The sequence below is a fragment of the Onthophagus taurus genome, chromosome 7 (assembly GCF_036711975.1).
Source record: "Onthophagus taurus isolate NC chromosome 7, IU_Otau_3.0, whole genome shotgun sequence".
NCBI lineage: Eukaryota > Metazoa > Arthropoda > Insecta > Coleoptera > Scarabaeidae > Onthophagus > Onthophagus taurus.
The window spans coordinates 27,227,485-27,252,416 of record NC_091972.1 but is presented as its reverse complement, the minus strand read 5'-3'; the positions used below and the strand labels follow the sequence as shown (position 1 = coordinate 27,252,416).

General features: G+C 34.2%; 1 protein-coding gene across 1 annotated transcript; it reads left to right on the top strand.

The window, feature by feature from the left end:
• The first annotated feature begins 1,116 nt into the window (after nucleotides 1–1,116).
• LOC111416136 (endoplasmic reticulum metallopeptidase 1-like) lies at nucleotides 1,117–8,612 on the top strand. The gene is made up of 9 exons (XM_071197929.1): nucleotides 1,117–1,284; nucleotides 2,011–2,168; nucleotides 2,226–3,282; nucleotides 3,340–3,578; nucleotides 7,119–7,299; nucleotides 7,376–7,569; nucleotides 7,620–7,772; nucleotides 7,831–8,036; nucleotides 8,112–8,612. Exons 1-9 carry the CDS (start codon nucleotides 1,275–1,277, stop codon nucleotides 8,593–8,595), a joined length of 2,682 nt encoding a protein of 893 aa, XP_071054030.1. The 5' UTR covers nucleotides 1,117–1,274; the 3' UTR covers nucleotides 8,596–8,612.
• The last annotated feature ends 16,320 nt before the right edge of the window (nucleotides 8,613–24,932 follow it).

Here is a 24,932-nt window from a genome sequence, read left to right as displayed (position 1 = left end):
CAGCAAGACGATCAATCTAATGCCGACAACCCAATACATAATATTTCGCATGTCAAACCACCTCCTTTCTGGATCAACCAACCAGAAATTTGGTTCGCCCAAGTTGTGGAACAATTCGCCATATCTAGAATTTTTAACGAAAAATTAAAGTATAATCTTGTTATTATAAATTTACCGATCGATGTAATTTCACAAATTTGCGGTGTGATTAACAATTCCCCTGAAAATGACATGTATCATTTTCTTAAGCAATGGTCTATAGACTCACTAACTAAAGAAAGGTGCTTAGATGATCTCCTGTCAGATTCTGAGATGGGGAATAAAATCGATAAATAAAAACAGAATCGTTAAAAATTATTTACAGCCAGTGCAAACCAGCAAAATTCACAAACAGTAAAACCGTATATGAAAGGTCATGTTCTCACTTTCCTGTCACAAATTTCATTAATCCACTGTGGAGGATGTAACACATTTTAATTAGTTTATTTTATCAAAATTAAAAAAAATATAATGTCCATATAAGGGATCCCCAATTAGAACGTATTAATGACGCAAAAGGAAATTTCACGGAATTAGATTTTCATCAGTCTAGGAAGCTCAATGACCTTGCTTAGTACGACAGTAGTCCGTCTTATAATCTGTTGTTGCATTTTGGTATAAAAAGAAAGAAAATACTTGGAGCAATAAACAACTATTGACCTAAGTTTCGGGTGCAAGCCAACCCAACCTTTGACTCACTCTAAGATACGAGGAGTTACCACCTATAGCAGTCCCTTAATTTATTTTATTGATTCAGTTTTAATTCCGTTGCGTTAAGTACGTTCCTTTTATTGCTGACTGTGCGAAGTGTCATATACTGTGTGTTAATTAATTATCGTACCCGACGTCATCATTGCAAGTATGCAACCAATATCACACTGAATATATGTGAATACCCAAATCGCGTATTGCAATATCGTCTGGTACGATAATTAACACACTGTACTTAAATTGTCGTTGTTTTACTCGTGTTAAATTTTATTCGCTTTGTTTTATAATAATTATTAGGAATTAAATAAAACGTTTTCCAAAAAATCTCAATCATTTAAATTAATGTATTTATAAACGGGAACTTATCATTAAGGCAATTAAGTTTAAAACCTTTATTCTGTTTATGTAAAAACGTGATGTTATCTTTATAGTAAAGGTGATTGTTGTAAATGAACAAGATATCGTAATTCCGGAAAGCAATACTTGTGGGAAATCTTATTGATCTGTTGACATCACTGCTATTTATGTTTTATTGTAAGTTAGGTACTTTTAATTTTTAATGTGGGTATGTGAAAGTACTAACATCTGTACATAGAACTGTCTTTATAACAACAATGAAATCTGTTTGTTCGATTGTAAAATAAGTTATAAGCGTTTTACCTAATTTTAGAAAATTAAAAGAAGTAAAGGTCCGATTGAATTGTGTTATAGTAACTAAAAATCTGGTCATTTATGATATTTAGATGATATTATATATATATCTTTATATCTTTATTTGGTTATATTTATAAATTCTATTACATTTAGTTTGTTGCAATTGTGCGAACTTTTTTACAGATAGTTAAGAGAGATTTTAGAGATAACATAAATAAAATTGTGTTGATAAGACACCAGATTAGAAGAAATTGTTTTTATGTACCGTGATAACAATATTATCTATTATAAAACTCTGCCTTGAACTAATCTAAATTATACGACAATAAATCACAAATATGCTAAAAGCCAAATGACCTTTTTTAGTGGAGTTGTTATCTCTTAAGGCATTTATGCATACAGATAAAGCAATCATTACTCAAATCTAATCTGACAGGATTATACTTCAACGCAATCATTTCAATACATTATTTTCGTTACTTTTTTAAACATTAGTATCTAAGGTGCCAATTAGGTGATAGTTAAACCTACGATGCCATCTTAGCAGTTAGACAATATTTCTACGAAAACCATATTAAAATTAAATTAAAAAAAACTTTCAATTAGCCATGGGTGGAAGAAAAAGTTTTCAAAAAGACGAAGAAGATCATGAAACTATAGCTTATCCATTCACCATAATTGCAATTGCTGTTATTGTTGGATTGTATGGAAGTATTTATGCCATTGATCATAATTTGCCTACACCATTATATTTATCTGATGAGGTATGTCTATCTTTCTGTATAAGTTAAAACACTAATCTATAAAAAACTTAATATCAGGAAGCCAACCCAAATTCATTTATAGCTGAAAGAGCAAGAGATTATCTAAAGCCACTAGTAGCTATCGGTCCAAAAGTGGCAGGACATATCAACAATGAAGAAAAAGCAGTTGACTACTTAACAAACACTATTAATGACATTATAGCAAAAGCCAATGTAAAGCAAAAAATAGAATTACGTAATCAAGTTGCTTCTGGGTCATTTTATCTCGATTACAAGCCCCACGGTTCTATAAATACATACGAAAACATTCAAAACGTGGTGGTAAAAATCTACGGAAAAAATGACCCTAACACAAGTGTTTTAATTAATACCCATTTCGATACTGTACCAACAAGTCCTGGAGGAAGTGACGATGGGATAAACGTAGCTGTCGCATTAGAAGTTTTAACAAAACTTTCTCAATCAAGTGAACAACCGACTCATAACGTGATTATTCTTTTTAACGGAGCCGAAGAAGCCGGTTTAATTGCTTCGCATGCATTTTTGTCGCACACGTGGGCGAATGAAGTACGCGTTTTAATTAATTTAGAAGCTACTGGAGCCGGTGGTAAAGAAATTTTATTTCAAACGGGTCCTGATAAACCATGGTTGTTAAAATATTATAACGTTCCTCACCCCCATGGGAATGCGGCTGGCGAAGAAGTGTTTCAAAGCAATATTATCCCTTCGGACACTGATTTTAGAATATTTAGGGATTACGGAGGCTATATCGGTTACGATTTTGCTTTCACAAGAGATGGATATCGATATCATACAAAATACGATGGGTTTGATAATATCAAATTAGGAGCTTTTCAACATACAGGTGATAATATATTGCATTTAACAAGAAATTTAATGGAAGCAGAAGAGTTGGATGAAAATTTTACTGAAGAAGATGGGAAAATGATTTTTTACGATATTTTCGGATTGTTTTTTGTACATTATTCGGAAACTACTGGGGTTATTATAAATAGTTTAGTAATAGTTGTTTCCTTTTTACTGCTAATTTGGGTCTGTTGTGGTGAACATCCTACGACAAGTGAACGTGGGTTATTAGTGAGAACTTCGGTGGGTAAGTTATAAATAATTAGTTTTACTAGCTTATTTTTCAATAAAATTAATATTTTAGGTTTTCTTCATGTGAAGATTTTTAACAGTTTTAAACACATTGTTGTGTTACTAGTTATAACTTTAATAAGTTGGTTACTTGCTGTAGGAATTGTGGCTTTGATTGCGACTATTTTGGATGTTTCCCATAGGACTATGACTTGGTACAGTGTTCCTGCAATTAATTTTGGAATTTATGTAGCTCCGGCGGTTGCAGCGCTTTTAATTGCATCATTGATTAATCACAGATATATACGAAATGTATGTATTACCTTTTTATTATTTGCTTCTAAAATGGTTTAACAATTTCTTTATTTGAACATAAAAAGAATTTAGTTTGAATAAGTAGTTGAAATACGTCGTTGGAATTCAGATTGTATGAATTGTATATTCTGGTCTTTCAACCTAAAATATTTTTAAGATAGACGCAACTTCTAATCCACCAGAAGTAAACTGTACAAACAAAAGTACAGAGGATTTAAAGATATTTAAATTCTCTATTTGGTTAAATAAATATAGTGTATAAAGTATCAAAGCCAACATGCATAATATTACTACATCGACTCAAAACGTTCTCCGAAGTCTTGCATTTCCTAGTTTCCACTGCTCTCTATCCTTCCTCCACAGCTTTCTTCCTCCACCTCTCTCTCTCATCTCCTTATCAATTCCCTCTCCGTAGCTGGTCCATGGTCTTCCTCTCTTTCTACGACCATGCGGTTTTCATCTCAGTTGTTTCGTTTTTATATTATCTACAATAGCATTCATGATTTCCAATTCTTACATTTCTTATCTTTTCTGGTTTTAGTCCATCTCTGTGGCTTCAAGATATTTTTCTGAATTGTGTTTCCATGGCCATTTCATATGAGACTGTTTTTTATGATTGTGTAGATGATCTTCTGATTGTTTAATTGTGATATTTTATGGTCCGATATTATGTTGTTCATTATCTTTACTGCCTTCCTGCCTAAAGTGTTTCTTTCTTGAATTGCTGTGTCTAAGATTCCATCATTCGAAATTGTGATAGATATGTGTACATTTGGATTTGTACTCCATTTTTTCGAGGTTTATCTCGAGTACTCCATTCGGTACATTCCATGCATACACAATCCTGTGTCAGTTTTCTACTCATATATTCCCGTGTATGAGTGGAAAGTATATACAGGCTGTTACTAGAAGTCGTGGCATCATTTCAAATAGTAGAGTTAAAATGATGATGATTCGTTTAAAAATTTTTGGTCTTAACCCATAAATGACTAAGGTATGAACTTTCAAAGTTAAGTAATTTTTAAACACTTTCTTAAATATTTACAATAAGGTTTGTCTTAGAAAGATAAAATTTGGTAAATAGTGCTATTTTATCATGAAAAATTGTTGAAAAACTACGGGATCAATGCTATACAGAGTGTTCACAAATGTTATTTCCTTAAAACTTTTTTATTATGTCATAAACCCTTAAATTTTACAACTGATTCTAAAAGCCTATTTCATTGTGCTTATGAAAACAAATTGTAACTGAAGCAGTAAAGAAACTGTCAAATCATTCGGTAATAGTCGTTTAAAATGGTAAATAATTACAGTTTTAGTGAGCAAACTGACGTGCTTTTAACGTTGGGTGTTAACGCAGTGTGAGATGATATTGCAAATGATGATACTGTTGACATCAACAGTTCGGACATTTCCGAATATCCAAAAGTACGGCTTGGTGTGTACCACACGAGCAGCAATTGTATCCATAACACTTGTCGACAGTACAAGAATTAAAAATTGCTGATCATCCGTTGCAAGTACAGTATTGCCATACTATGATGGAAACATGTACTACTGATGCTGTATCAGCTGCATGTTTAGAAAAAATACTTTTTATTGATGACCATTAATTTGACATATTGCTTTACTGCTTTACTTACGATTTACTTTCATGGCCGCCTAAGATTAGTGACAGTATTTCATGGACGAGGTTGTATCTTTTTGTGAATAACTCTAAAACGATGCGTCTAATCAAACATCTCTTCGAGTGAAAATAATTTTGAAATGAAATAGGCTTTTAGAATCAGTTGGAAATTTTAAGGGTTTACGACATAATAAGAAAGTTTTAAGGATAACCTTTGTGGACCTGTACAGCATTGATCCCGTGGTTGCATACTTTCAAAAGTGATCTTAAACGATTTTCATGACAACATTGTATTGTTTGCTAAATTTTATTTTTCTAAGACAAACCATATCAAAAATGTTTAAATTCTTTTGAACTTTGAAAGTCCATATCTTAAACATCTATGGGTTTAGACCAAAAACTTTTACACGAATCATCATCATTTTCACTCTAGTATATGTGATAAAAATTATGCCACGACTTACACAAGTCCGTATCTCTGTAGTCTTGCGTAATAACTATTTGGTCATCTACCAAATAGAGGGTATATAAGGTGGTGTCATTTAAAAGTATACCCATTCTCTCATACTTGCGCTTCTAGTTTCTTAGGGTTTGCTATAGGTAAATTTTAAATAGCGTTGGGGATAGGGAGCATCCTTGTTTAAGTCCTTTGGTAATTTTGAAACCTTACTTTTACTGTTAAATTATCGTATAGTGTTTTGCTACTCTTATTAATGTTATTCCTGTTAGTCTTTTGCAATGCCATCCGTAGTTTATTATGTGGTACACTGTCATACGCTGTGTTGATATTCACATACAGGCAATGTACTGCTTGATTTACTGCTATTTTCTTCTCGATTATTTTTGTTAGGCAGAACAAATGGTCTATAGTTGATCTACTCTAAAATCTACTTCTAAATTCTATCTGTTCTTCGGCTTAAATCTCCCTGTATTCATGTTCTATTCTATTCTATTAATGTTCTATTAATTGAAATTGTAATAGCTAACGGGACAGGAGTTTTTCCATTCTTAAGCTGTTTGCATATGCTTTTTATTTCGACGACGCGACGGTTAGTCTTATAATGCGGATATTTCGCATTAATTTAATGCTTTTTCAAGGGCCTGACGGCTAGTCATTACAACAACAATTGAATTGTTGTTAGTTAGCCGCACGTGTTTTTTTTGTGATGTTAATTGAGGTTCTCTTTTGTTTTTGCATTGACTTATGTAATAACTAGCCATCAGGCCCTTGAAGAGGCATTAGGATAGTGTTATTGGCCAGTATATGATTTGTATATGTTGAAATTCGCTTGTAAGGTTTGCTATGAATTTTTCCCCATGCTTGTTCAGTAATTTACTGAAATAGTTCCATTTCTCCTTTGTTATGGGTGATATTAAATCTTTTTTCGTATCCTGAGTTATTCTTTTTAAAAATTTCCAATTTTTCTGTACTTTGTCTTTCTCATGTGTTCAATTGATTATAATTCTTCTCCGATGAGTCATTTTTCCTTTGTGTGATCTTTTTGGGTCACACTGTATATTCATCGGGATATAACGTGATCCGTCTTCCAATTCCTAATCTCCATTCGTCTCTGTTTTCCACGTCTCCAACTATCTCATCCACATCTCTCCGTCAATACCTTCTCTCCAACTCCTCCCTGGTCTTCCTCTCCTTCTTCCTTCTGATGTCCAATGCAGTATTTTCTTTGCTAGTTGCTCTTGACTCATTCTATGTTTATGACCGTACTATCTAAGTTGGGCAGTTCTCTTGTCTGCAATGCTATGTTTTACCGTTTACTATATTTCCTCTCAGAAATATGCTATACATTTTCTGTTTGAGTCAAAATAAATTACAATATTAAAATGAATCTTCAAATTTGTTCCAATTATTAGAGATATTTTAATAGTCATTATCGTTTTCTTTCTTTCAGATAGGATTAACAAATTCATATAACGCCTTAATACAAGTCCACATCGTCAGAATATTATGGACATTGGTACTAATGGTTGGAACGATAATGCAGTTGCGGATGAGTTACGTTTTGATGATCGGAATTTTATTTAACATCGTAGCAATGATTATTTCCCATATAATAGACACCATAAAACCAAGTAATTGATAGTTAAACTATTTTTTTTCTACTACACCTTTTATTATATAAATTTTATAGATAATTGATTCTTTTAGAATTAACGAAATATGTTTGGCCGTACGTTTACATATTAAGCACAATAATCCCAACGATGATCGTGTATAGTTATGGACATGAAGTCATTGCATTATTTATACCGATTCTCGGACGATTCGGGTCCGGAACTAACCCAGACTTATTGATAGGATTAATCATGGCCTTATTCACCATTATGATTGCATCTTATTATGTAAGAAATAACAACTGAATCCTTTGATTAAATTAAAATTTCGTTTTTAGGTACCTTTATTTATTTACTCAAAGAAACCGTGGTATATAATAATAACTATTTTGGCTATTTTCTTAACTGGTATCATTTTAATTTGTACTCCGGTTGGATTTCCATACACTTTTAGCGAAACGAACCCAAGATTACAAAGGTTTTCTATATACGTAAGTTGTTTTTATAACTTTAATGAAACTAATTTAAGTTTTTATACATTATTTTAAGCATACTATGCGAACAATTAGAAATGATGAAACCAATACGATAAAACACGACGCTGGGTTTTACTTTACACGACAAGACAGAAACACTCCGAGAAGTATTGAAGGGATTGTAACTTCTCTAAATGGTGCTATATCTTTGGAAGACGACTGTAACATTGCTATAGCTTGTGGGTTACCTATAAGCAATTCAAGAAGTATAAAAAATCTGTAATTATATATATTTTTTTCACTTTCCTCTATTTTTCACTTATTAGATATTTACTAAAATATATAATTTAACAGAGAAAACAGCATATGGATTCCAACAAATGTAAATCCATTCGACACAGGAATCAGTTATAAATACGAAAGAGATCAATCATCACATGATTCTCCAACAAGAAGAACTTTTAGCTTTTCTGTAGAGGGTTCTAGCAGAATCGATTTGTATTTATCTATTCGAACAAAATACAAATTGATTAATTTGAGTTTGGTTGAAAAGCTACCAGAAAGCACTTTGATGTGGAATGATCAACCGACGTATTATATGGCTTTTAAATACGGAAGAACGGCTGCTCCCTTTTCATTCAAATTCACTGTTGAAACTGATTCAGATTGGTCTACTCCAGTGGCGGATGTCGCGATTACCACTAAGTTCATTGACGATGCTAAAACAAAAAAACGGGAATATTTAGAATTTTTGAATGAGTTTCCTAAGTGGACGATTTTTATGGTTACTGGATTGGCACAATATGAGAATCTTGTTATTGATCCATTAAATGATTAAAAAGATATTGATTGTAACTAAAATAGTGATTTATTTTTTAATATTTTCTTCTCCCTAAAACAGCAACCTTCTTTCTATTTCTTTCATTCTACTTTATATTTTCGCGGTTTTTTGCATTCTGCAGGTCTCATCTTGTCCGTCATTGTCTCATACGTTATTGGGAAGTGTACTACATTGTTAGAATTCACTCGTTTGCAAATCTCACAGAGTTTACTGTGCTGGTGTTTATAGTGCAAAAATGGCTGCAAAGAAGTAAGTATTTTTTGTATTTTATTGTAAATAATTTGAAATTGTTTTTGTACTAAAACATACTATATTGTCAGTTGAATGTTTGCTATAAATGATCTTGCCAAATTTGCATGTGTTTATTATGGTAATTTACCGTTATTTTGGGTGCACTCTTTTTTTAATTACTATTCTACCAAAGAGCTTATTGATTTGGTGGAAAGTGATGAGTTTTATGAAGCAGACATTTATATTACTCCACCTAATGATGGAAGAAACTCTGAGGAGATAGTGATGATGAAGAACTTCCTTCAGATATAAATCACTTGAGTGGACGACAGTTACAAGACTGCAAAATTTAGACAATTCGATAAAACCGCTTACATCGAAGACACAGAAAATTCTAGTAACGAAGACGATTTACCTCTTTCTCGTTTAGTCAACACAAATTATAATCATCCGCCTAAAAGAAATTGGGCGAAATGTGATTTGACTCCAACTTTGCCGTCATTTGTTTCGCCAAGCCAATCTCGTGTACAGGGTGGGCAAATTTGGGTGTTATTATAGGCTATCTCAGAAACTATAAGAGATACAAAAAAAGTAGGTGCCATGTCCCGGTCTCTCTTTCCGAGACTAATCCAATCCCGTAAAGACCAAATCTGTATCTTCTTTTGTTTTTAAGTTATAGCCAAAAAGTCAAATTCTAGTGATTTCAAAAAATGCTCATATTTCGTTTATTTTTCAAATGAGAGAAATGGGGTTAATGCATTCTTAAGACACTTTTTTGAGTAGAATATACTGCCGTTGAAAAATTTTTAACATAGCTGATAATTTTTGAGATATAACATAAAGTTGTATTTTTTTAAATACAAACTATACTTTATTATGATATTACTGAAAAGAGCATATTTTTAGCTTTCCAATGATGTATCGCACGCATGATGTTTCTGCGGAAAATAAGCGTTATTTTTCAATTTTTAAAATATTAAAGATTAAAATTCAAATTTTTAATTATAGTAGGCGAGGAAAACGCTAAATACTACTTAGTTACTATAGCAACGTGAGTTTACATTTTTGTTGTCATTTCATTCATGAATTTTGCGAAACGAGTTTCCCGTTTAAGAAGTTCCGCATTATCTTTAAATAAAGCGATAAAATTAAATATAGAATATATTGGAGTCCGCTTTGAAGATGATACATAAGTCTTCATATCCCCATTCAAACGGTGTTTCTCCGAAAGTCCGCTCCCAGTTTATGATTCCTAATTTTCCTCTATTGCAGTCAATTTCAAAAGAAAAGTTTGCTGATATCAAAAAACTTCTACATCTTATGTTTGGGGAAAACTGGGAAAATACTACCGAAGATTTCATTCATTGATACCGAACTGTTCTAATCTTACAACCAGTAAGTTGAGTAGAAGAAGATGACAGTTTATGACTGTTTAGTTCCTGAAGTTGTCCATATTTAATTATTCATTAATTAATACATTTCTTGTATTTTTAATAAACAAACTTTAAATGCTAATCATTTTTTATTGGTAAACAAAGTCAGGGATAAGATGCTGAGAAATTTAAATTAACTATTCAAAGTTTTTATTCGTTGGTACAAAACCAACTTATCCTGAATAATGGTACAAAACCAACTTTATTCTGTCATATTCGTGCAAAACCATATATTATAGCCACTAGGTAGTATTTACTGTCCGGACACGCCTACTATAATCAAAATTTTGAACATTAGCGCTTACTATTTTCGAATTGAAAATTAACGCTTATTTTCTGCAAATACACCATACATGCGATACATCATTGGAAAGCTAAAAATATGCTCTTTTCTTTAACATCATAATCAAGTATAGTTTGTATTTAAAAAAACACAACTTTGTGTTATATCTCAAAAATCATCAAGTATATTTAAAACTTTTCAACGGCAGTATATTCTACTTAAAAAAGTGTCTTAAGAACGTATCAACCCCATTCCTCTAATTTCAAAAATAAACGAAATATGAGCATTTTTTAAAATCACGAAAATTTGACTTTTTGGCTATAACTTAAAAACAAAAGAAGATAGAGGTTTGGTGTTTGCGGGATTGGCTTAGTCTCGAAAAAAGAGACCGGGACATGGCACCTACTTTTTTCGTATCTCTTATAGTTTCTGAGATAGCCTATAATAACACCCAAATTTGCCCACCCTGTACATACCGATGCTGTTTCTTGGTTTGAAAGGTTTTTTGATGAAGAAATATGCACTTTTTTGAACGATATGTTTGTACTTTATGCTCAGTAACATAATGACCATAGTTTAGAGATTGATACTGGCGAAATTGAATGCTTCGTTGCCATTTTGTTCTTGTCAGGACATCTTCAAGTTCCTCGATGGGGTATGCTGTGGGCGACTGACAGTGATACATACAATCCAATGGTCGCAAATGCAATGAGAAGAAACAGGTTTGACGTTATAAAGAAGTATGTACACTGTGCCGATAACACTAATCTACCTAAAGCTGATAAATTTGCAAAATTGCGTCCTCTTTTTGACATGCTTAAAAAACGTTACTTAGCACATGTAATTGTAAATGAAAAACTGAGCATTGACGAAAGCGTGGTTTCTTACTTTGGTCGACATGGAGCCAAACAGTTCATCAAAGGTAAACCGATTAGATGATATAGGTACAAGATATGGAGCGTGTGTGATCCATTAGGATACCTGACTCAAATTGAACCATATCAGGGAAAACAAGAGAACAGACCTCAGATTGAACAACTGGCTGTTGGCGATTCTACTGTTGTCTCATTAATGTAAAAACTTCCAAAACACGTGTTGTTTAAAATTTACTCTGATAGATATTTTCATCTTTGAAACTAGTGAATTATCGTCAAACTTTAGGGTTTGGATACACCGGAACCATCAATCCTAACAGGATTGAGAAATGCCCTATCACTCCCAGCAAAATTTTAAGAAAGAAACCAAGGGGGCACGTATGAGTACCTAACGGATAAAGCTACAAACAAAACTGTGACAACTTGGAATGATAACAGCGCTGTTTTTACTGTGAGTTCCTGTCAACCCAATCGAACATGTAAATAGATGGATACCAAGCGAGAAAATGAAGGGCATGTTTGTCCCCCTCATGTTATTGCAACAAATCAGTATAACAAAAATACAGGGGGAGTTGATAGAATGGATCAAAACATTGAAAACTATAGAATCAGCGTTCGATCAAAAAAATGGTGGTGGACCTTGTTTGCTTTCTGCTTAGATAGTTGCCTCCACAATTCCTGGCAAATTTATCGTATACCAGCAGGAAACGAAAAAGTAGATATTTTGAAATTCAGGCGAGAAGTTGTTCAAGTTTATTTAAAAAAGTATGGTCAATCGGCAGCTAACGGAGGACGTCCAAAGACTTCAAAACCACTGGCGAACAGAATTCATGCCCTAATTCGATATGATTGCCTAAATCATTGGATAATGCCGGCCCAAAAACAAAATCGTTACGCACACTGCCACAAAAACGCTACGAAAATGTGCGAGAAATGTGTTGTAAACCTTCATGATTATTGTTTTAAGAGTTATCATGTCAAAGAAAATTAATATATCGTTACTTTAATTTCCTTTCAGCCCCAGTGTTCCAAAATTGGAACATCAAAAATTAACGAAAATTAAATATAAATATTTTTTTTGCATATAATTTGACATCTTATGCATAAAAATCGTCAAAATTATGTAAAAGAACCTTTGTATTCGAAATAAGTAAATTCGGGCAAAAACGACTTTAATAAATGATGCATGATTGCAATAATTCTGGCTTATGCAGCAAAGTAATAACGGTGGTTAAAAGTAGAGTCAAAGGTAAAACAAATAATCACATTTGAATCTTTTAAAGAAGTTAGGTTTGCTTTTTTAAATGATGCTTCCGACATTGTCCATCTGTTTACTATATGCTATTTTTTTTTATTCCGTTTACTCTAACTACCAAGCTAATATTGTGTCTGATGTTACGGCTAGTTTCGATGATACAGACGTTGTCTGCTGTGATCAGGCTGAACTTCAGGAAGCACTAGAAGGTATTAACGTTTCGAAAGGTCCGGGAACGGACGATATACCGGCTATCAAAATTAAACAATGTCACACATCTTTGTCACTTTTTGTAACTATCATATACATACAACAAATCTATACGGCCCGGCTATTTTCTGTTATGGATGGAGGTGGCGAGATAAAATATGCAGCAGGTTTTTATTTTAGCGAACACGAATTTATTTACGATATTTACAAGCTTTACAATATTCAATTTACCAGTTGAGACGGTGACTGACTTGCTGAGTCAAATCAACCCCTTTTATACCCGTCCGTTATACCCGTTACATCAAAATGAACCAAATGAAAGTTGTTCTGTACGAAGTTCCCCCTTCGTCGTCACGACCAATTTTTTAAATGCCATCTGTGTTTTTGATTGCAAAATCTGAATCTATGGATAAAAGTAAAATAATTAAAAAAGAAAGAAAAAATTACCGTATGGTCTTGCCAGTACGACGGCGAAACATCTTTTGTAGACAAAATCTAAATAATTTTTTTATTCAAATAGTTGTAAATATTGTTTATTTATAAAAAAAATGATTAAACTATACTATTAATCAACAACAGGTATAACATTTATGATAAATGTTCAAATATTTCCCCACCCACTTCAATACATTTATTAACCCTGCTACTAAAACTTTCTTTACATGTTAAAAGGTTTTCTTGGTTACTATTTCTGCATGCATTTCTTATCCGCTCTTTCATGTTTTCTGGCGTAGTCGGTACTTCGCGATAAACATTACCCTTAAGGACGCCCAAAAAAAATCAAGAGCTGTTAAATCAGGTGATTTGGCAGGCTAGGAAATTGGACCTCCCCTTCCAATCCATCGCCCAGCATAATCCCGATCTAATGCTTCATGTGCAATATGTGAAAAATACACAGCCACATATTTTGTCTTTCTTCCCTGCTCAAATCTACAAGTAACGTTGGTAAGACGTCATCTAAAAAATTTCGGTACTTCTCCCCATTCAGCATACCATCAATAAAGTATGAATCGATTAATTTATCACCAATTATGTCACACCAAACATTAAGGTCGTTGATGTTCTACTTCACGCAACCATCCCGGATTTTCAACGCTTCAATAGTGCATGTTATGTCTATTGACTTGTCGTTTGTTTGTAAAAGTAGACTCATCCGAGAATAGCACGTTACCAAAGAAATTGATGTCCAACCGCATTCGTTCTTGTGCTCATTGACAAAATGTTAATCGATTTTCAAAATCACCTCCATAAAGCTGTTGATGCAATGAAATGTGGTATGGGTGATACTCGTTGCGCTTTAATATTCTTAAAATGCTGGTCTTCGATATTCCGGCATCAATTGCAAGTCGTCGAGTGCTAAGTTGAGGATTTACCTCAACGCTAGCTAATACCGCACTTTCCTTTTCTTCCGTAGTTATAGTTGCTCGCCGAGTTCTTTTTCTTGATTCCACATTTTCAGTGTTAGTGAAATCATTCACAACTCTGTAAAAGGTACTTTGCGAAGGCGTATTTTGATCAGCAAAACGTTCTCGATACAAATCTATACTATCAGCAACTTTTCTGCTACTTTGTCCATAAATAAAAATCATTTCAACATTTTCTGCCACACTTAGAGTATCCATGATTTAATGCCTTAGTTTAAACACTTAATGTAAAACGATGGAATGAATTCAAAATTTGTTGCCAAGCAGCTTTTATGCAAATTTAGTTATACCTGTTACATTTGAAAACAATTCAACCAATTAAGTCTCTGACAGCGATATTCTGAAAATGCCGACATAAGCAGTTTCACGAATTCTTGTTTTTTATGCGTTATTCTGTTATCAAATTGACAAAGGCGAAGAAATGTCGGAACATTTTAGACCTCTTTCCAAAGTTATTTCCGACGAACCAGGTCACCCGATGTACCTCTTCTGCATTTTTTTGTTGAGCATTCTTAAACAGTATTCTAAGAATTAAGAACTAAAAAAATTCATAAATCTTATTTGTTCTTACTAGATTATAAACGTTAGTTAATTGTTTCTGAAGAAGTTTAAATTTTTTTCAAAAGATGTTTTGCTGTTGTACTGGCAAAACCACACAAATTTTATTATTGTTTTTTGAATTACTTTACTTTTATCCACAGATTCAGATTTCACAATAAACTATATAAGGTGCCATTTAAAAAATTGGTCGTAACCTTCATATAACCTTGAAAATAAGGTCAAGGTCAAAAAATGTTATTGTTATATAGTTTCCCTCTTCGCACAGAACAACTATCATTTGGTTCATTTTTATGTACAATAACCTGTTTTCGAGATAATCGCTTGTCTCACGTTAAATGTACCAGCCTCTATATAAAACAAATATAAGATAAGTTCAAAAGGGCTATAGACCTGAATCTTCCTGCTCAAAACCTATATATTTATAATTATTATTGAATAATGTTCTTGAAAAACTTATTTATAAACGATTTATTTGTTACGCTAGATTGCTTCTTTTGTGCGTGGAAGAACTCAGATAGACACAATCTGGTGGTGTCTATTAATAGTTGATATTCTGATTCAATATCAGTCCCTTCAGGTGTACCATAGGGAGGCCATCTCAGTGCCCTGCTATTTAATGTTTACATTAACAACCTTTTCAAAGTCATAAAATACTCTTAGTGCTTAATGCGCGCAGATGAGTTAAAAATGTTTGCACGAATTTCTGATGAGAATTTTATGATTTTTAATCCAAATAAATGTAATGTTGTATCGTTTAGAAGGCCGGAACTCAGATACGATTACAGCTTGGATGATTCTATTTTACGTAGACGTTTGCGTTACATTTGACACTAAGCGCACCTTCAGTGGTCAAGTTAGTGGAATGGTTGGCAAGGCGTTGACAATGTTGCGTTTTGTCACAAGATCCACTGAATCATTCACAGACATTAACGCCGTTAATGTTTTATATTCTGCATATGTAGTTAGTGTGTTTAATTATTGTAGTACTATTTGGAACCCGCAGTATCACATTTACATAAATAGAATAGAAAGAATTCAAGAGATGTTTTTGAAACACTTATGCTACAAATTCAATTGATGAAGGAGATGATGAGGTCTTTGGAGAGACATTCTAATGCGAAGGGGTTGGAGGTAAACGTCGAGAAGACAAAGATCATGAAGTCTGTAAAGAGGGGAGAAGAAAGAATGGAGGTGGCAGAGAAGAGAGATAGAGGTGAAAGAGTATATGTACCTGGGATATGTGTTCTCGAAAAGTAATAAGGTCGGATCGCACATGAGTGGGTTGGCACAAAGAGCGAACAGGGTGATAAGACAGGTTTGGGGATGGGGGGAAAGAACTTTTGGGAGGGATGTGGGAAAAAGAAAGGTTGTCTTTGAGGGTATGGTGAAGAGCATTTTATGCTCTTTCAAAGGATATTTTCAGTAAGACCATTTGGTTTAAAAGAAATAAGCTAGTGGGCATTATCTGCAGCGATTACATATTATTGTGGCCCTTAGTCACCATAAAATTTGCTAAATATTAGTTAAAACCGCATCTCGATATCTCAATCCATTCTCGAATTATAGAAGAAAATGTTAAAAGTTCGTGTATCTTAATCGGATCAAGTTACCTTAGCAAACAAATAAGAGAGCACAAAAATGTTATTACCTAGAACCTTCCTTCACACTTTATCCAAGCTTAGAACTGGTTCAAAACTACTTTTGGCGTATTTAAACGCCAACGGATCAATGAAACATATGATAGATAACAATGATAATAAAACAAATTAAACGCAACACACTTAGAATTACTAACATTTTTAAACGATATGGAGATACATATTATTCTCTTGAGGAATATTGTGGACAATTGTTTTCGGGGTTCCCAGATCATATGGGATGTATTGCGCATCAATGTGATTTACGAATTCATAGAGATGTCTAAATGGGCTATACGTTGCCAGTTTCCCGTAATCGCTAAGCCAACCTTAAAAACATTTCTAGAGAAAATAGTATATTGTTTTATATGGAAGAGAAGCAGTGTTTTTTTATGGCGTGGTCTGTCGTTTAGAAACGAACGCAGTGAGTCGCTAATGACAGATGAGCCGTTAAAATTGTGGCGTGTCTGACAGTTTGAGCAATGACGGACCAGCCACAAACGAAACTGCTTCTCTTCCGAATAAAACATAGTATTTTTTCTTCAAACATTTTTTAAAATTTTTTTATGTTATGGCGCTAAAGTAAATTTCACTTATATAACGCTGAAGTACTTTTTTGCTATGTTGATCTTAGCAACCGTCGTTATGCAACAATGACTTACTTCTACCGCGAGTAGAACACACCAACAAAGTTGTCATTTAATGACGTTTGAAGAAAAATGTCTTTCTTTGTCGTAGTTGCATTGCACATTTTTTCCATAGTGGTCAAGCTGTTCAATGTAACGCCCAAGCGTGCCGAGCCCTTGATGCTAAGCAGTTTAAAACTAAAATGAGGCTCCACCTTGGATTTAAAAGTTTCTATAACATTGATAAATTGATAAATACCTGATAAACAATTTCGATAACTTGTAGGGCTTGCCGATGGTATTCCCATAGTTTGAGTCGTGCTTTTGCTATTGTGATAATCTTGCAACTTTTATTTTTTGCTAGCTGTAGTCAGCTCTTCTTAATTGTATTGTATTTTTATGATGTTTTTCTATTTTAGCCTAGATTTCCGTATAAATTTTGTATACTTTTTTCATATGTACCATATGAAGAGCATAAGAGAAGTTTTTCTTAATAACATGTTCAGCTGTTTCTGATTCGTCGTTGCAAGTTTGATCCTCAGCTTGTCCAATATGGAAGAGATGGTATTCTAGGGGCGCATGGCCTGTCAGGAAACCTGAGAGCGTCGTTAGATCCCCTTTGCTGAGGCATAAAACCTCTTTGGTTTTGTTTTGCGACGGAGTTATCATACTCTTCGTTTGTCTGTGACCTGGAAGTTCTTTCCAGCATAAGGCTACCTTTGAGGTTTCCCAACTGTTGATTACTTGTTTTAGGTGGCTTTTTTGTAGTCTACAGACGGGTTGGGGTCCAATGAAAGGCGTTTTGGCTGCCTCTTTTGCCTGCTTGTCCGCCTTCTCATCGCCGCTAATGTCTCTGTGGCCTGAAACCCATCATAGAGTAACATCACTGCCTCTAGCGAGTTCTCTCAGGTTGCTGCTAGACTCTCTGATCAGTGCGGAGTTACACGTGTAGGCCTTTAGGGCGGCCCGACTGTCTGTGAAAATGTTTATGGATGCACCTTTCTGTCCTATTTGTTGGTTCAAAGCGATGAAGAAGTATATAGCTAGAACTTCTGCTTGAAAAATGATTATGTCCGAGCTGAGGGGCAATTTAATGAGTCTATTTGGTCCACTAATGTGTACCAGGCAAGGGCCCCTCTTTATAATTGAGGCCCTCCCTTTGTCCAATCATCTCTGCTTCTACATATGACCTTATACGGCCGGTCGAAATTGTATTCTGTCTATATAAGGTCAGTTTTAATTTCAATCAAGTGATTTATACATGTTTCCTTGACGATTTTGAGGTGTCCCCTAAGGTTACTCTGCATCAGCTTGAGTGAAGAGCATGTTTTGAGTGATAAGGCACTTAGAGCTGCCTTCTTTTGTATATATAAATGAAGAGGTGTGAGACCGAGTAGGGCTTCAAAAGCAGCTCAAAAGCAGATCTATTGGACCCGTTATATTAAGATATGCTAGCCGCTGGATTTGTGCCAGCTATTGTTGTGCTGTCTTATGATTTGTTTTTGGCCACCAAACCAGTGAGGTCTGGTTATTGCTATGTAGGCCCAATGAGCCATTCGTGGTTTAACCCCAGTTCCTTCCGAGGAGCCTGCGGCAGATCTGGTTAGCCATAATGGCCTTTTTCCTCACCTTGTCTATGTGTGAGTTCCAGTTTAATTTACTGTCTAGTATTATCCTAGGTATTTAACTTCTGTTTTGAGGTTAATAGTTCTGCCTTCAATGGAGGGTGCTCTATCTATCTATCTACCACTAGATAGGAACCGATTAGGTTTACAATTTCCAAAATCTTAGAAAAGATATTAAATAACTGCCTATGCGAAACAATTAACACTTTTCGACCAGCCATGAACTGTAACGATTATCAAATATAATTGAAAACGGATTTGGAATAAAGCAATACTCGACCGCTCTTTTCCTCGAGCCTAAGCTTTCGATCGTGTTTGGACAAATGCATTGATTTGCAAAATATTACACTTGGATCTTGACACCAATATCGAACACACACGTTACCAAGGAACAATTGGTCTTTGGTCCACGGCTGTTTATTATGTATATTCACGGCAATCCTGTTTTCAGGAGCACGCACCTTTTACGAGGTCTCCTAAGAGAAATGAAGAAAACAAATGTGGGGTGTTTATTAAATAAAGAACAAAATCCCACCTGTCTTTAATTATCTTTGGCAATCCATGTTGCGAGTTGTAAAAGTAAATATGTTGATATAAAAATATAAAATTTTAGGTACAGTAATACCCCGTAGTTACGCGATAGGTGGGACTGACAGTAGCCGTGTAAGTCGAAATTCGATGAATACATATTATAAAATCAAGGATTAATAAACATTAATTTTGTTAAAAAAATGTATGTACAGGGTGGTTCAAATTCGATGTCCGAATGGGCTATCTCGGAAACTGTAAGAGTTAGAAAAAAAGCAGCTAACATGTCTAGATCTCTTTTTTTAAATAAATTCCAATGTCGAAAACCTAAAAGCGCTATCGTTAAAAAAACCGCGTAAGTACGGAGACGCGTAAGACGGGGTCGCGTAAGTAGAGGTTTTACTGTATTTAAATAAAATAACTTCTTTCTCGTTAATAATTTAATGTAATCAGTACCGGTTTCGGGTAGTAGGCCATCATCAGCTGAATTGTCATAAATGAACAAAAAAGAACAGAAAACTCAGACATAGGTAAAAAAATTTAAAGTAAAAATGATAAAATAACAAAAAAGCACATTACAACGACAAATGAAATGATCTGGTCTTCATTTTTGACAATTCAGCTGATGATGGCCTACTAGCCGAAACCGGTACTGATTACATTAAATTTTTAGCGAGAAAGAAGTTATTTTATTTAAATACCTAAAATTTTATATTTTTATATCTATTGTCTTTAATTAGTTTATTATTTAAAATTAATATTTCCACCTCAATGAGTCTAAAATCAGTTTATTTTATCACTTACACCACAACTTGCACAATCTGCTCTGCTCTGGATATGTCGTTCTAACTTCTACTGTACATCAAGGTACATAAATATAAGGTATGCTCATATGGTGAACGAGTTTTAGCACGTACTGCGCATTGGCCCGCGTACGTCATCACCGTGTGTCACAGCTTAGCAGCCAATTGTAAGCGAGGGTTTGTTTACAAAATTACAAACATTGGTTTATTTCGTTTAAGTGTCGCTAGATTTTTGTAGTATATATTGACGTTACAAAAGGTGTTAAATAGTTTAGTTTTTTATTTTATCGTATTATTAATTATTAGTTAGATTTTTATAGTGGATATAGACAAGGTGTTAAATAGTTGAGTTTTTCTTATTATATAGTATTAATAGTGTTTCGTTGATTACCAGGTAAATATATAAATATGTGATAAATCCTAATAAAATATTCGTCTTCTAGCTGTTAATAAAGTAGCTCCAAATTCTTTTAGTTCTATAGTTAACATTCTTTAGAATAGTTTAAAAAATGGCGAAGTGTTTAGTATTAGGCTGCAAGAATCACAGTGTTACAATAAAAGACAAAGGTATACACTATTTTAAATTTCCAAGTGAGCCTGATGTATGCAATCGATGGATTGATTTCTGCGGTAAAACTGTAAATTTGAAAAGTGGTAAGAGCATACAATTATTTAAAATACTTGTAAAAGTGTGATTTATCAATAATTTGTCCACATATTACAGGTTCAATATGTTCGATGCATTTCAAAGAATCAGATTTTACTAATTCTTATAAGGTAAGAAAGCAATTGGGGTATAGATGTGCTCAAAAGCAATACTTGCATGAAAATACAATTCCTACACAATTATCACCCCTTACTACAACTATGCAAAACGACAATGTGGAAAAAGCTAGAGAAATAGGTATTTTCATAGTGAGCAAAGTTTGACATATTTGTATATAAATATTTTTACAGTTTGTGTAACACTTGCAATACCACCACCAATTAATATACCATTGATTACCCCAACTACATCGGCAGAAGATGAACCGTTTACCCCTGAAAGTATAGTATGCTATAAATCTTGTAGAAACGTTATAAAGTAAACATGTTTATAGTCTCAGATGTTGTTACGACTGACGAAACCACCAATGATAGTACACCATCTCAGAAAAGTACCGCATCTAGGTATGACTTATTACACCTAGTTAGAAAAAATATCTATTTTTGCATTTTATAGGTTACTTTCAACACCAACAGGAGATGATGACATTGTAAAATTGAAATTAGAGATTTCTATCCTAAACAAAAAAATCAAATACCAAAATATGGAAATAGAACATCTAAACAAGATACTACAAAAATGCTTTACGCCTGGACAAATAAGATGTTTAAAGAGAGGCAAACCATCTACTAAATGGTCGTCAGATGATATATCGTCTGCAATATCTTTGCCATGTATAAGTCCAAAGGCATATCGATATTTGAGGACCATAAAAGGATATCCTTTAACAGCTTTATCAACTTTGCGACGTTGGGTTTCAATGCTAACTTTTCAACCTGGCATACTAAAAGATATGCTCACTGTTATAAAATATAAATCCCTTGACATAGGAGAAAAGTGTCCTTTCATTTGATGAAGTCCATATATCAAATCGCATAATGATTGAAAAACGACGTCAAAAGGTTGTTGGACCGCACAGAGCTGCCCAAACAGTAATGGTGAGGGGACTTTTTAGTAGATGGAAGCAAGTAGTCTGCTACGACTTAGACACGGCCATGACAAAGGATATCCTGCTGCGGCTGTGGTTAGCGACCTAGGTCCTTCTAATTTATCACTTAGAAGAGATTTAAATGTAGGACATGAAGATTACCAAACTTGTTTCATTCCACACCCTAGTGACGACAGTTTGGAAGTATTTTTTTCTGATGCACCACACATTATTAAATTAATTAGAAACAATTTGTTTGATAGTGGCTTTAGGAGTGGTGAACAAGTTGCTTTGAAAGCATGTTTTCAAGCTTTACTGGCTCTTCAAAAAGGAGAAATAAAATTAACACCCAAAATTAGTCAATTTCATATGGATGTAACAGGTCAGCAACGATAAAATGTTAAATTAGCTGCACAAATTATCTCTCACACAGTTGCTCAGGCAATTAAATGGTGCGGTGAAAAAGGCCTTTTGTCAAATTTCAACTGGCAGTACACACATAAAATTGTAGAACTCCTTAATAATTGGTTTGATGTTTTCAACTCAAACATGAAATTCTCAAAACAGTCTAACGCATTTGGAATAGATCTGGAGAATCAAATGATGTTGCTGAAGGCTGTTAATGAAGAGATATTACACATGAGAGTTGGAAAACGTACTTCGCTTTTGCCATTTCAAAAGGCAATTGTATTAAATAACAAGTGCTTGCCAAAATTATACCACTATTTAAAAAATAAATACGGTATAGAATACATTTTAACTTATCGTTTAAATCAAGATGTGCTGGAAAACTTTTTCTCGTAAATCCGAGGAGCTGGTGCTACAAATGATAATCCAACAGCTCTAGAGTATCAATATCGAATAAGATGGTATATAATGGGAAGGGATTCGTCAGCTGCATTCACAGCTTATCAAAATGTGCAAGTAGATAGAGATGAGTCATTGATTAGTTTAGAGAACTCTCAAGGATGTTTAACTGATTTCATGGGCAATTTTAATGATGCAAAACAGAATGAAACCCAAGTTGACGAAGCAGAGGAGGATATTGTGGCTAGTATAACATCATTCGTGGATTTAGAAAATCAAGAGGATTACCTGCAACTATTACAAAATTTTGAAGAATTTCAGGCGGAAAATGAAGTTTTTGAGGTAGAAAATGAGTTGTGTAGTGAAGGATTAAAATGTATTGCAGGGTACATAGCCTTCAAATATAAAGGCAAATATAAATTACACCTCGACCAAGAGATACAAGAACGAATTTTCATGGATAAATACTTTATCAAAAGGACACTTATTATACCCAAAAGAAGATTTGTTCATTTTGGTTAAAGAGATTTGGCAAACATTTAACAAATACCATGGCAAATCGTTATCAAAGGAACCATTTATTTTTAAAAGAGTTTTTAAAAGTATATTGGGTTGCTTACTTCTCATAAACGTTTTAGAAATCGCGCCACTAAGTGGCTCCAGCGCGTCATCACTTTATGGGCATAAGCAACCGGCGGCGGCGAGACGATAGCAACAAACCGCTCAGCAACAAACTTTTTCCTTTACATTTCCACCTACTTCTAGGGCCCATATCTTTGTTATCTAGAAAGATAGCGGAAAACTAAGCACACGGTTGGAAAGCTTGGTCGTTTCTCTATCCTAAACCGAGTTTTCGTCCGCCGATATGTTGATAATAAGAGCAAGAAAAAATAAGAAACGTCGCGCTGCATTCAATTTACCTCGGAATTACCAAACTTCACGGCCTTGTGCAGCCGTTACCAGATGGAAATTCAATAAATGGTTTACATATTCGGAAAGAGCTGACCTTGGACTATCTTATTCCGAGTTTTCGTCCGCCAATATCTATCAGCGTCTGTAAGAAAACGCACCTGAAAAAGCCCCTACCGATGAAAACACGCAAATATTTCTTGCACTAATAACTTTCCTATTTAACAGGGAGAAAACTCTACAACTATATTCAGCTTATGGGAAATTTCCTGCTCCAACGATGTGTGACACACCGTGATCACACGTTTGCACAATCCTTTTTTCTGACTATGAACTACCTAAACCACGAATTTTTGCAGCGGCTAAACCACGCTTGGCTCAATAACTCTCTTATGTGAAGGGGAGAAAACTCTAGAACTATATTCATCTTATGGGAAATTTTCTGCTCTTTCCAACGGTGTGCGACGCACTTCGCGTACGCATTTGCATACGCGTTTTTTAAATTGATAAACTAAATAACTTAAAATGCAAAGGTTGGTAACGTTACCAGATTCAAAACCATCAAAACACAATTTCAGATTCTGATAAAATAGGTGTAACATGAAATAATCTTTCCGTTTTGAACAGTTTAACATGTTTCTAAACGTAAAACTAAAGCTAGAACTAACACTAGCACTATCACTAGAACTAACACTAGACCTAGAACTAGAAACTTTCGGGTTCGCTTCGAACTTGTTTTGTGAAGAAGGTTCCAACATGGCATCTGACACGTCAAACATTTTATTAACACCGGCCTGAAAGTCTTCGTACTTATGTATATGTTTTTAAACGGTTTTAAATAAATTAAGAGTGAACGAAAAATTATCTGTCAACATGAAATGAAGTTAGGATTCTCTCTCGGGTAAAACTTTGTCCCAATTTTTCCTTCATCAAATAAGAAAGTTAGGATAAGAAGTGATTGTGTTCTGCTACCTGTAGGTTGTCTTTCAGGTGTGTTTCTTTTACAGACGCCGGCAGATATTGCCGGACGAAAACTCGAAATAAGACAGGCCAAGGTTAGCTCTTTTCGAATATGTAATAGTAAACCATTTGTTGAATTTCCTTCTGATAACGGCTGCTCAAAGCCTTAAAGTGGGGCAATTTTGAGGTGATTTAAATGTAGTGTGTCGTTTCTTATTTTTTCTTGCTCTTATTATCAACATATCGGCGGACGAAAACTCGATTTATGATAGAGAAAAGACCAAGCTATTCAACCGTGTGCTTAGTTTTTCGCTATCTTAAAAGTATCCTAGAAGTAGGTGGAAATATAAAGGAAAAAGTTTGTTGCTGAGCGGTTTGTTGCTATGGTTGCTATGGTCTCGCCGGTCATAAGCATACCTTATATTTATGTACCTTGCTGTACATGTTGTCTTCCAACTTCTACTCCCCACCAC